The sequence below is a fragment of the Podarcis vaucheri genome (assembly GCF_965113315.1).
Source record: "Podarcis vaucheri genome assembly, chromosome: 11".
In the NCBI taxonomy this organism is placed as follows: Eukaryota; Metazoa; Chordata; class Lepidosauria; order Squamata; family Lacertidae; genus Podarcis; species Podarcis vaucheri.
The window spans coordinates 40,455,107-40,468,008 of NC_138749.1; the positions used below are offsets into that span (position 1 = coordinate 40,455,107).

The 12,902-nt window shown below is 40.6% G+C and overlaps 1 protein-coding gene across 6 annotated transcripts in view; it reads left to right on the plus strand.

Moving 5' to 3' along the window:
• The window catches only part of PAM (peptidylglycine alpha-amidating monooxygenase), a 122,706-nt gene that overhangs the window by 101,511 nt on the left and 8,293 nt on the right, over positions 1 to 12,902 (plus strand). For all 6 annotated transcript variants that reach the window (XM_082191417.1, XM_082191421.1, XM_082191419.1 and 3 more), the window contains 5 exons: positions 1,309 to 1,381; positions 1,752 to 1,962; positions 2,567 to 2,767; positions 6,162 to 6,280; positions 9,191 to 9,290. In XM_082191417.1, coding sequence (XP_082047543.1) covers positions 1,309 to 1,381; positions 1,752 to 1,962; positions 2,567 to 2,767; positions 6,162 to 6,280; positions 9,191 to 9,290 — 704 coding nt within the window. The remainder of the gene's footprint in view (positions 1 to 1,308; positions 1,382 to 1,751; positions 1,963 to 2,566; positions 2,768 to 6,161; positions 6,281 to 9,190; positions 9,291 to 12,902) is intronic.

Below are 12,902 nucleotides of genomic sequence, written 5' to 3' on the forward strand. Positions count from 1 at the left end.
CTTGAGATGTGTCACTAACTTCCTCCTCTGTGTGTCAAAAAGGGTCTCAGAATATCAGATCCTCTGCTTCATTATTATTATTTTTACTATTTATAAACAAGCATATTATAATAAAGATAGAATTATTGGTACGCTATAGAATGCCAAAGAAAACTGAGCTTTGAACCTACATAGTGCAAACATGGAGATTTTCCTGTCTCCCTTCCTGCTCTTCCCAAAGAAGCCTTTTTGAAGAGTTAACAGCACAGAATACATACAGTGGGAAATGATCCCAAATCTAGCAAAACAACCTTGAGAAAAGGCTACCTTTCACTGGCAGCACACTCCATTTTCTGTTCAGTTCTGAGGAGAAGCAGGAAAGTCTGACCCCCCATGAGCCACACAAAATGTGCCACCAGTCTGTATGTTATCTAAGTGTATATGTAGTATCAATTTTCTGCAAAGTTTGGCTAATATGCCTATTAATGTTAATATGCTGTTTACCTTAACTATAAAACTATGATGCTATGCGAAACTGCTTTTACTTACTAACATTTCAACCTTGATTGTATTTGAGACCCACGTCTTTCCTCCCAGCAAAGTAACATATAAAATGACCACTAAACCTGAAAATAATGCCCAGGCGAAATTATATCACTCATCACAAATTACACGGCACATTTAATCCAGTAGGTGCCCAAGGCGTCCACGCAGCCATGTTCATCACTGTCATTAGAATGGCTGTGAATGTACTGAGGTGTTGTATTTTCCTGAGTGCAGTACTTATGTTTTACTGTTAAAAAATTTGATACCCCCAAACAACAGCGCTACCATGTGGGAAGATGCATGGTATGGAGTACAAATACAAAATCGGCACACAATAAAATCTTTAAAAAAGAACTTATTCTTTCCTTTAAGGACACAACAGTGGCTTTTAAAAATTTGGACCAGGAAACATTGGACAGGGGGATCGAAAGCCGTCTGTCTCTTCCCATGTTCATGTCGAGGGCTCTTCACTCCTCAACAGGAGAAGAGAACAAAATTTAGAGTGTGTACACACAAACAACAACATGGAGTATTTCAAAACTGGCCCCTGGGTGAAGGTTAGGATGAAAGTCAATAGTAGCACCAAATTAAACCATTTACTCAGGAATGACAGGATAATGCAGCCCGAAAAATAACAGGCATTCAGGGTTCCAGTAAATTCGGATAAGAAGATTTCCTTTATATAAACATCAATCCAGGTGTTTGTATGGTGACTAAACAGAACAAATTATCCTACCTTGTTTCCCTGTTGCTTAATGTAGTTTTCCTTTATTTTGTTTTCAGGTTTTATTTACCACATGGCTTGAGCATAGATCATAATGGTAACTATTGGGTGACAGATGTAGCTCTTCATCAGGTATGCACAACTAGCTTCCAGAATTACCGTACTAACTGTGTGACTCTGAATTTAGCTAGCTTCTCTTGTTAACAACTTGACAGCATGATTCTTCTCAGACTTGGAGGGATATTTGCCAAATGTTCAACTGCTTCATTTAGCACAACGGCCATGGATTGACATGCAGAAACGCTACTGAATTAACGTTGTTACATGCCTGATGATGGATTTCTTTATTGGGTTCATGAATATTAATATATATGCTACTGTTCTCTGGAGAAAGACATTTTCTAGAGGACAGGCCTACGATGTAATCTGCAGCGGGTTGTGCAGGTCTACCTATAATATATGATTAAATGACCTGGAACTTTTTGCCCTTTTATATTGCTAGGTATTCAAACTGGCATCGAATGGTGCAGAATCTCCTCTGTTGTCTTTCGGGAGGGCTTTCCAACCTGGGAGCGACAAAAACCACTTCTGCCAACCCACGGATGTGGCAGTAGATCCAGTTACTGGCAATATTTACGTATCCGATGGCTACTGCAATAGTCGCATTGTCCAGTTCTCTCCAAATGGAATGTTTGTCATGCAGTGGGGAGAAGGTACTGAATAGGAAGCTGTTGATTCAATTAGTAAACCCACTATTTCCCTATATAGCTTATGGTGCCACACAAATGACACCGCCTAGAAGTTTGGGTACACCTTAAGTCTCTATGAAAACAATTAGACTTAAGTGCCTATGAATGTGCCTAATGTTACCGTGTACAGTTCCGGGAGTCCTTTCGACTCCCAGAACCAAGCTTCCGATTGGCTTCAGGAGCTTCCTGCACTCAATCAGAAGTTACGTTGGACGTTTGGCTTCCAAAAAATGTTCGCAAACCAGAACTCTCACTTCCAGGTTTGTGGCGTTTGGGAGCCGATTTGTTTGGCTATGTTTGACTACCAAGGTACCACTGTACATCTGTTTAGCTTCTTGTGGAGAAATTTCAAAGTCCTCCTCTTACCAGGTTTTGTTGCATGAAATTCAGCTATTAACACCCGGCATTGTGAATAGGATGCTTAATGCTTTCAGTGCACAGTTTGAAATCTAATATGTTTGGATGATAAACCATTTCAGTGTACAGTTTCTTGTTAGCTTAAAATATCAGGATTTCTCATTGTAAGTAGTGAGCAGTTGGACTTTAACCGGATGTTTTCTCCTTTCAGAGAGTTCTCTTGGACAAAGTAAACCTGGCCACTTCAGCATCCCCCACAGCTTAACACTGGTGTCTGATTTTGGTCAACTCTGTGTAGCAGACAGAGAAAATGGTCGGATCCAGTGTTTTAAGCCAGAAACAGGCGAATTTATTAAAGAAATCAGGCACCCACTGTTTGGAAGAGAAGTATTTGCAGTTGCATATGCCCCAGGTAATAACTTAAAAAACAACAGCACCTAATGTCATGTATAATAGACCTGCTTTTTTTTCCTTAAGTGATAGCAGAAGTAGTATTCTTAACGTAGCATATTATTAAAATAATAAATGTACTTAATTTGAAGGATTGAAAGTTCCACCAGCTCCTTTTTAAGCCTCTGTGGCAATCTTTTTGTGGTCCCAGGCTGCAATTTGAAAGCAGCAGTTATCTAACTTGACCACGGTTTTATAAAAACTGGAGCTAGGGTAGGAAACTTGAGCCTTCTCAAGTTTAAATACTTTTCTCAGGTTTAATTACAGAAATGTCTTAGCCTACTTGTACAATAAAAATCCACTTGCACACCGCAAGTTCCAGTTTCTTTCCCCTCCTTCCAGTCCATGTCTACCCCTAGAGAAGATTTTGGGGGTGTGCAAGAGGGATAATTTTAGAAGTTTTAAAATTATATTGTTTTAAGATCTGTTTTCCACCCTGGGCTCCTTTGGGAGGAAGAGCGGGATATAAATTGAATAAACAGTGGTGCTGGTGGTCATGGTAATGGTTGTATATGCCCACTCATGCTATGTTTGATCTCACCCTTTTTATATGAGATTTTTAAACCTGTTCTCTGTCTCACTATCATAAACGGTAATAGCTGCCAATATCTAAATGTTAAAGGCAGAAATAAATGTGCCTCCTCTGAGACAAATGTTTTTTAAATACATACCACCTTCTTCATCGGCGGCTGCAGATTCAAAAGCTATTTCAAGTGTCATTAGAGAGAACACAAAAATATTTCTACACCAGTAGAGGAAGAAATTAGAAATTTTAACGTGAGAAAAGAATGCTGGGTATTAAACCTCTTAATTAAAAATTGAAGCATAAAGGAAGAGATAAAATTTAAAGGGCAAATATTACAATACAAAAGTACAATATTGTTTAGATAATATTCGGTACTGAAAAGTTTGCAATAATTTAATGAGCAGTGTGAACATAATTGTAGTATTTGAGGAGAGGAACAGAAATATACACTAAAACTGTTTTTTTAGAATCATATTTCAGCTTTGTACATATGTTCTGTTGCACCTTGTTCAGCCATACAGCATTGCTAAATTTCCCCGAAAAGAGAAACCTGCTAGCAAACCATTCACTGTGGGAAGGGGGTACCCCAAAATTTATTCACAGAGGAAGCTCAGTGTGACTTGGAAATGTCATGATTTGCACTCTTCACACCTTTTTCTACTTCAAAATGCATCTATAGGGCAAATAACTGCTTTGAGATGTGTTTTGGATCAGAACTACTGTGTGGGAACAAAGAATTAGATCCTGTTCCCCCAGAGTATCACCCCTCCTCTAAATGGGTCTCCCTTCCCACAGCTGATGTTTGTACTAGGAAAGGATGCTGGGAATTCCATGACAGGTGTAGTTGGTCTCTGTAGTTTGTAACAGAGAAAAGCACTCCTGTCCTGGAGCCAGTTCTCAGCCCAGAAGACTGTAATTACAAGACTGTCATTGCGTACGAAAACAGAATAGAGTCTGCCTAAATATGCTGGTAGTGGCAATGTTTTCTCTTTAGGGAGAACTTTTTCAATTGAGGAAAATATCTCTGTTGGAGAGGCAAGTAGAAATCTAGTAATTAGAAGATAGCTGTAAATGAATGTTCAAAGGTGTGAAAAAGCTAGGAACAAGAGTCACAGCTTCTGGTACATTACACAAAATACTTTACAAACAGGTGTAAGTCCTTGTTCACAAATCATATATAACTAAACCATAGTCTAAAATCGTTGTTGTTGTTGCTTTAATTGACTTATTTGTTGCACACTACAAAAAGGTTGAAAGCCAAATGGCACAGTATGTAAAACAATACATTTCAGTAAAACCATTCTGATAACAAATTCAGCGAAAAAACAGTGAAAACATCAGCAGAAGGAATATATCATCAAATGCCTAGAAAGATATATGGTTTACAATAGTTTATTGTGCCATATAAACCTAAAGATAGAAAACTAAAATAAGAACATTAGCAAGTGAACGTCTTGGTTATTGTAAGATACACTAGAGAGAAATGATAACTACTGAATGTCTGGAAGAATCTGTAACAAGTCTTTAAATATATACCCATAGTTTTTTCTGGACTGATCTTTAAAAAATGGCCTATCAATCATTTTACTGGAAAAATGCACTGTGATCATTCTGGTCCTCTTAATGTTCAATGGTGTGTCTTTAATTATTATGGCTCAAACTCAGGTCATGTCTGCATAGGCTCTCTGGTGCCCTGCTTGGAGCAGGAGAAGTGGTTTCTTGTGCTCCTATTTTTAGTGCTGAAAACTTTTAAAGGCTGGCTGCCCAAATACCATGACTATACTAGATATGGATTATGGCTTGGATCCTCAGTAGCGTAATTGGGCAAGATAACTTTTCCATCCACTTATATAAGGCACCTCTGATTTTTTGTGCCCCCCCCCGCTCTCAGCAGTTCTCTGCACCCCATGATTCACACTTACTGTGTGTTCCCCAACCTCATACAGTCGTACCTCAGAAGTCGAACAGAATCCATTCCAGAAGTCTGTTCAACTTCCAAAACGTTTGGAAACCAAGGCACTGCTTCCTAGTGGCTGCAGGAAGCTCTTGCAGCCAATCAGAAGCCATGGAAGCTGCGTCAGACATTTGTGTTCCAAAGAACACCTACTTCCGTGTTTGCGGTGTTCTGGAGCCAAAACGTTTGACTTGCAAGGAGTTCGGGATTCAAGGTACGACTGTATAGAGCAAAGTTCTTCAACCTCTGCACTCCAGATGTTTTGAGACTACAATTCCCATCATCCCTGACCACTGGTCCTGCTAGCTAGGGATCATGGGAGTTGGAGGCCAAAAACATCTGGAGGGCCGAGGTTGAGGAAGCCTGGTATAGAGAGTATTGAAGGGAGTGCAGAGGGCTGGAGAGGGAAGGAGGAAACAGGAAAGCTGCCTTGCAGAAATTCTCTTCTCATGCTATTTATGACCCGTAGCAAAGTGACTGACGGGTGGGGTATATATTTGAATAATGATCAATGAAAATATTCCAAGAGTCAGCTTAAAAGACAAGAGAGAGTCTGGAGTGCTAACTTCATTTGATTTCTCATGCATTTATTTTTCATTATATTTCCCTTTCCCCAATTGATTCTAATTCAGAGGACTGCCAGTTGCTTCCTAGCAGTCATGGCTGAAAAGTTGCATCTGTTGTTTTGGGGATTCTTGAGTCCATCCTCACTATTAGAATGACTATTTCCAAAGTCTACATGAGCTGCTGCATGCTTGCAAATAAACCACTAACTGGCTCTTTGAGTCAGCATTATTGTGCTTAAGACTGGGTTGTAATAAAAAGGAAGACTATAAGCCCCAAACAGATCACGGGAGAACAAATGTGTCTTTGCAGGTGGTCTGCTGTTTGCAGTTAATGGAAAGCTGTACCCTGGAGACACGGTGCCCGTGCAAGCATTCGTGATGAACTTTTCAACTGGAGAAATCATTGACACTTTCATTCCACTTAGAAAGGTAACACGTCGTGAAGCATCACTTGGTTTTATTAAAAATGCATGAACACTCGTTTCTTTTTCTCCCCCTTCCACGTCTTCTGCACATTTCAAACTTCTAGCATGTTTTTTTTTTTTGCAAATTACCTAGCAGGTGGAACTAAATTATTCTTCCTAGTTAAATTTTGGATGTTGTGTTGTAAGGCTGTAGTTAACGATCTGTCTCCTAAAAAAGATAGTTTAGGATCCTGATGCCTGGATCAGAGAAGCACCTACCAGCTTATTCACTGGCCATTGACAGTGAGTTCAAGGACATCACCGCCTGGTTTGGAAGTGATGCTAAGCTATACATATTGTGCCACAGGAACAAGCCTCAGACTTGCACTCTCTTCCTTCCTCCTCCTCCTCCTGTGGTGCAGCTACTTGCTGGCTTTGACTCTGAAATAAGATGTGCATATGGGTGAATTAAATACTGACCTTGCCATGAGTGTTGCCTCTCACCTAAGCTTGAGGCAAGCCACCTTCTCGTAAAGCTCTGCATGAACTTTCATGCAATCTATCATGCATTGCCTTACTAATTAAAAGAGGAGAAGGAGGGGGATTTTCCAAAGGGCAAGACGGATGAGGATGAGGACAAAAGCTTATTGGTGACCACAGGAGGGAACGGGAGCCATGTCTGGCTGGCTTGCATTTTGAATATGCAGTGGAAATGTAAATATGGATTGAATTTACTTGCACTCTTCATGGTCACCAGCAATATGTTTAATCTATGTGGATCTTGCTTCCTCAGAAAATAGTGGTAGCCAACAATAAAACAGCACTGGGGCAGTGGGGGGGGGAGCATGCTAGTATTGTATCTTTTCCCCTTAATCATTATGTTGTAAATGATCAGTTTAACCTAAGCCATTAGTTACATAAGATGCTTCCTGAAATATGCAGAACTGGATTCAGTCACAGCTGGGATACTGGGCTAATTACAAAATTACACCGAAAGGGCTTCAATTCTAAGTGAGCAATAAAACGAACAAGCCCCAATTGCAAAGCAAGTTGAGAGCATTCTTGGTTGCTGAGTAAGAAGGCTGGTCCTTTTCAGATTTTCTTAGTGATCTCTGTTGCTTTGGAATTTGAAATTTCCATGAAATGAATCTGAAAGAGAGTGAATTTAAGCTGCCTGCTGACAAAGGGCCTACATTAATAGGAACCAGTGTCTGTTGAGGGATCAATAAGCTTCTGTGGTCAGAGAGATGTGAAGGGTTTTTAAAAGGGGAGGGAACTTTAAAGTAAGAGAATGCCCCAAGAGAGAGAGAGAGAGAGAGAGAGAGAGAGAGAGAGAGAAGCCATCTGTGTGAGAGTTTCACTCCTGGGTCCCAGTTCTGCTTTGCAAGGCTAGCAGAGCATTCATGAAAGTATTTGGAAACTTGAGTTTTACATCATGCTGCTGGATCTTGTTTTGTGTTTGAGTTGATCTTATCACTGTGTTGTTGTTGATTTTTAGTTTTTTTAATATTGTGTAATGTCACCTCGAGGGTTTAGACTGAGTTGAAAAACAGTATAAAAACTGATTAATAAGAAGAATAGCTGAATTCTAGTTGAAATTGGTTCTCAAGTAGCCCTCTACTAAAGAAGTAAATCTGCAAAATACCACTGTGAACCAAGCTGAAATGATTTCCCCTCCTTTATTTTCCACAAGGCAAGCTAGCTTTAAATTGTGCCACACACAGTTTCTAACTCGGAAGTTACTTGGCACACAGCGGCTTATTGCTTCATATGAAAAGTCCTTTTATTTAATTAGGCTGGAGTCAAAAATAGACAGGGTTGAAATATGATTTGTTCAGCCACATAAAGGAAAGAGGAGCCAAGTCACTGCATTATTATTTGTTTTCCCTTTCCCATTTCTTTCCACTTCTAAGTTGTCTGAAACTGCCACCATGCATGTGATGTCAGCATGCCACTGGATTAAAATTAATTAGTACTCTGGGATAGCTGTCTAATTTGAAAACTTAAAGCCAATGTCAGATTAAATTCCCTCCCAACCCCCGCAGCATTTTAATTTCTGGTTATTTAGAATGGAAATCAGCATTGCTTGTTAAAATCTACATTTGATCAGTTTTAAAGTAAGGATGCAGGTTCCAGTATAATCTAAGATACTTCGCAGTGTTGTGTGTCCTTTCTACTAGTGGCTGGTGTTATCCCTGCTAGGCACAGAGAGAGTTGGTGCAGGGAGAGATTTTATTGTTGAGAAATGGGGAACATGAGCTCTCCAGATGTTGTTCAACTCCAATTCCCATCAGTCACTGCCAGATTAGCCAGTGGGCAGGGATGATTATTATTTGGAGTCTAGCAACATCTGGCGAACCACAGGTTCCCCGTCACTGGTCTGTATGAACAGGGCCAGCCCACCGTGAGGCAAGGTGAGGCAACTGCCTCAGGCAGCAGATCCCACGGTCCATCTTTCTTCCTCATGGTTCCTGTTGTAGATCTTCCCTGACCCCCTTCTTCATTGGTGGGGAAGGGCATGCCATTTTGGGGTCCGCCTCTGTGCTGAAATGTCTTGGGCCAGCCCTGTATACTGATTATCATTTTAGCGTTTATGTAGCACTTCGTACATGCAGTAATCTTAAGCATCATGATTAGCTTACCAGAGATTGACAGGGCAAAATAATGCAGCAGGGCAATGTTGTTTGAATCCTGATGGGTTGTCTGTTGCCATGTAGTTTTGTAGTGAAAAGACTTCACCACAAACCTGCAAATCATATTGCTGTACAATAAGACACCTCTGCTCCATCATTGGACTTTGTGCACCCCTTCACATATTAACAAAGCTTAAAAAATTTCCTGAGTTTAATTCTACATCTAATTGTTGAACAAACGGCTCTAAATGAGCTTTTGTGATGATCTCAAATTTTAATTCTTTGGCTCTTTACATTGACAGAATTTTGAGATGCCACATGACATTGTTGCTTCCGACGACAGAACAGTGTATGTTGGTGACGCTCACGCCAACACAGTGTGGAAATTTGCATCCCCAGAAAGTAAGTTGTGTTTGCCTTCAATCATTTCAAGCATTATTTTCAGGCACATACTTAATCAACAACCCTGCTTTCTTAATCCCTGTTTTAAGAGCATTTCTGCAGCAAGATTTCATAAAAAGGGTTGGACGTATTTTCCAAATTCCAAAAAAGAGACTGGAATTCTGTGTTTCTAGTTTAGCCCAAGGAGACAGCCTATTTTGGCTATACCATGAGCAGTGATGTGTTTTCTAGGAAATTTTGAATCAGAAAATTTTCTGATGCTTGAAATTGATTGTGATCTGATTTAGTCTGTTTATCTGATTTGTATTAGTGAACAAAATTAAGAGTACTTGTGTTAATTTTATGTGCTGAATATTTGCAGCATTTGTATATCATCATCATCAGATTTGTATACCACCCCTTCCTTTAACCTAAAAATTGGTTATTTATTTATTTATTATTTTTATTTATTTATTTTAGTTATTTTTATTTTATTTATTCTTATTTATTTTTATTGAATTGAATTGAATTGAATTTATATTTCGCCCTATACCCCCAGGTCTCAGGGCGGTTCACAGAATAAGGTTTTGAGGGTTCCCCCCAATCTTCCAGAGCAAATTTAGGGAGGGCACAAGTGAGTCATTGGGAGGGGACCGGAGGAGAAAGTTTTCTGGTGCAAAGAAAAATCCTTGCTCTAATGAAATTATTTAGTTGGCTATCGCTATTTAGTTGGATTTTTTCTGGGGGTACTCCAGGGTACACAGTACCAGCACCTTTCCTCCCACCCCCTACATATTAAAAGTGTGGCACTTACTGTAACAACTTCATGGAGAGTACCGACACCTATTTTTGTTTCATTTTTTAAAAAAGCACTAAGTAGAACTAAGATTGGCTGCAGCCCACTGATTTTTAAAATTCATTTTTAATTAGTAAGGGGGAGGGATGTAGGACTCGCTTGTCAATTTTTGCCCTTTTAGAGGTTCACCAAGATGGTTTGCAGCATTAAATGCTGTTCTGCCATGCCTGGCATATTCTCCTGTTAGAGATCACTTCATCCCCATCTTGTCCCTCAGCATCTGGCATTTAATGTCCTTTGACAAGTCAACTGAGAATGGTAGTCACTCCACTGGCTGAATGATTTAATTTTCACTCTCCTAAGCCACTTTCGCATCTTGTTAGCCTAAATATGTTGCTCCCGCTGGAACATTTGCTGCCACTTGGTCATTAAACCTTGGCTGACGGTGTCCCCTTCAGTAGCTCTGTGCTTTTTAAAGGTATAAACTCACAAATCGTTTGACAGTTCTGTTGTATACTATTTATTTAGGAGGGGTTCCCCCAAGTTTGTTTTACAATCTCGTCCCCAAAAAAGCATCTGAGGCAGAATACAACCACAATAAAAACAGTAAAACAAAGAATAACACCACCAGTCAGAATGAAACAAAGCCAGATGAGATTTATATATTTTAAGTACAAATTGCAAAGTGAACTTGTTTGCCATTTGCAACATTTAGAGCCACAAATGCAACTGCTTGCTATTATATGCGTGGTTTATATGCCATTTACTTTATTTCTGCTCTGTTTTTGATGCAGAAGGATTCCCAAGGCTGTGTGCATAAAATAATAAGACACAATCAGGGCCACTACCATTCCATTCTGAAGTGTCATCCATCACCCCAAATACAGAATTGTGTCCCTTCCCATCCCACTTACCCCTGACTGCTGGCAGTTGGTCAGTTGCTTGTCTGTGCACTCCTTATTCCCTCCCCTCTTCCTTTTCAAGGGTGGATTCAGTAGCTATGACTCAGGTGAGCTGCTGAGCAATGGTCACTTGCATCTGCCATACAGGTGCTCCTGACTTGAAGTGTCTAAGTATCTCTGTGGCTGGTTTGGTACCAGATAAAACTGATTTCCTCTTCAATGGAAATACCCACAACTTCAGCTTTTTCACTAAGACTAAGGTTTTGGAAAATAGCTCTTGTTAGAGAATGGTGTAAAACACGCAGCAATTCCATGAACAATTCTGTTTTGACCTATGTTTGCAGCAATAAAGATTGACTGACTCACATTCAGAAATGAGGGGTGGTCCTGTTGTTCCCAACAACAGGTCCCATATTTTCCTCTCTTGACTGAGTGTGAACACACACAAATGTAAATACGCATAAGATAATTCAGCACTTGTCACACGATTCCATCCCTTTTGACAGAGGTGGGGAAGATCCAACCTGTAAGCCAGTCCTGGCACACCAAGGTGTCCAGTTTAGTCTACAAAGCAATTTTTCCCAAGCCATACCCGCCCATCTGGTGACATCACTGGTGGGGACAGGATTGCAAAGCCAAGGCAGCAGGACTTAATCAGCTGCTGAACAGGAATAAATTTCTGCTCAATTCAGGCACCCCTGCAGTGGTTTTCAGACAGTGCTGCTCTCTGCTTTGAAGTCCTAACAACTGGAACTTCAAAGCACGGCATCACCTAACATCATAGAGATGTTAAGTTACTGCCCACCTGTCACATTTGGCCCATGGGAGATAAAATAATCTGCCCCGGCCCACTGGCCAAAGACGTTTCCCTACTCCTGCATTATGACAGTAACTTCTTGTCTGTCTCTTCAGTAAACCCCCTAGATGAGCATCTTTGCCATTTTCATTCAATTCGCTCGGTTTAGTGGCTTTAAAAAACAAAAGGCTTCTTGTATGATTAAGAGTGTAGTCTTCAGCTACAATGGGAAGAATAAGGATGTATGAAGGTAATAAATCTTAATGTCTAAAGGAATGGAGCAGCAGCGATGTTATCTGCAGCTTTCCCAAATATATTGATAGCGCCATAATATGTAAGTGTTCTTGCATAGTCTTTTTAGGATCTGATGTTAACTAGAGGTTTTTGAATGCCGGGGTGTTGCCAGCCAAAGCCTTGGAATCAAAATGCCACTAAGACTCAGCTTCAGTGGACAGTGTCTGTGCTCTGCAAAACTGAGTCATTTCTTCCAAGCCATCCACCATGCAAGCCTATGCCAAAGTATTTAACTGGGAATATATTGTGCAAATGAGGGGCAGATTCTGTTTTTCATGATGTTCATAAATATATCTTGAGCACAGGGCGTGGGCTTCCTTGATGCAGAATTTTCAGATGTGGTGAAGTGTACTCATCTAAGAAAGATGGTGCTTTATCTGAGGGATGGGGAAGATCTGGCCCACAGATCAAATTAGGCCTGCGAAGCCACCAGCCATACATACCCACCTGCCCCACGTGTGATATGGCATGTGGGACAGGTAAAGCCTCAGTTGCAGAAGAAACAACCAGGAGCCTTAGAATGCATTCCCCATTTTTCCTCTGATTTCAGCAGAATTTAAATCCAGCGCTGAATGCAAGCCCTGCTGGAACTGGCTCGTCTCAGGAGCTCCCTAATGGAGCAGATCCCTGCCAAAAGTGGGGCTTTCATTCAGCGCTGATTCTGAAGCTGTGGCTGCAAAGGAAGAATCAGGATGATTCTTCCTAGAGATGAAGCCATCATGACATCTCAGGTGGCCTGTGGTAGGTGAGCCAATTCTGGATCTGCCCCAGTATCCGAATCCAGTTTCACCCCCGTTTTAACAGATTGGTTTGTGCGCAAGTCATACTTAACCCCGAGGTTACTA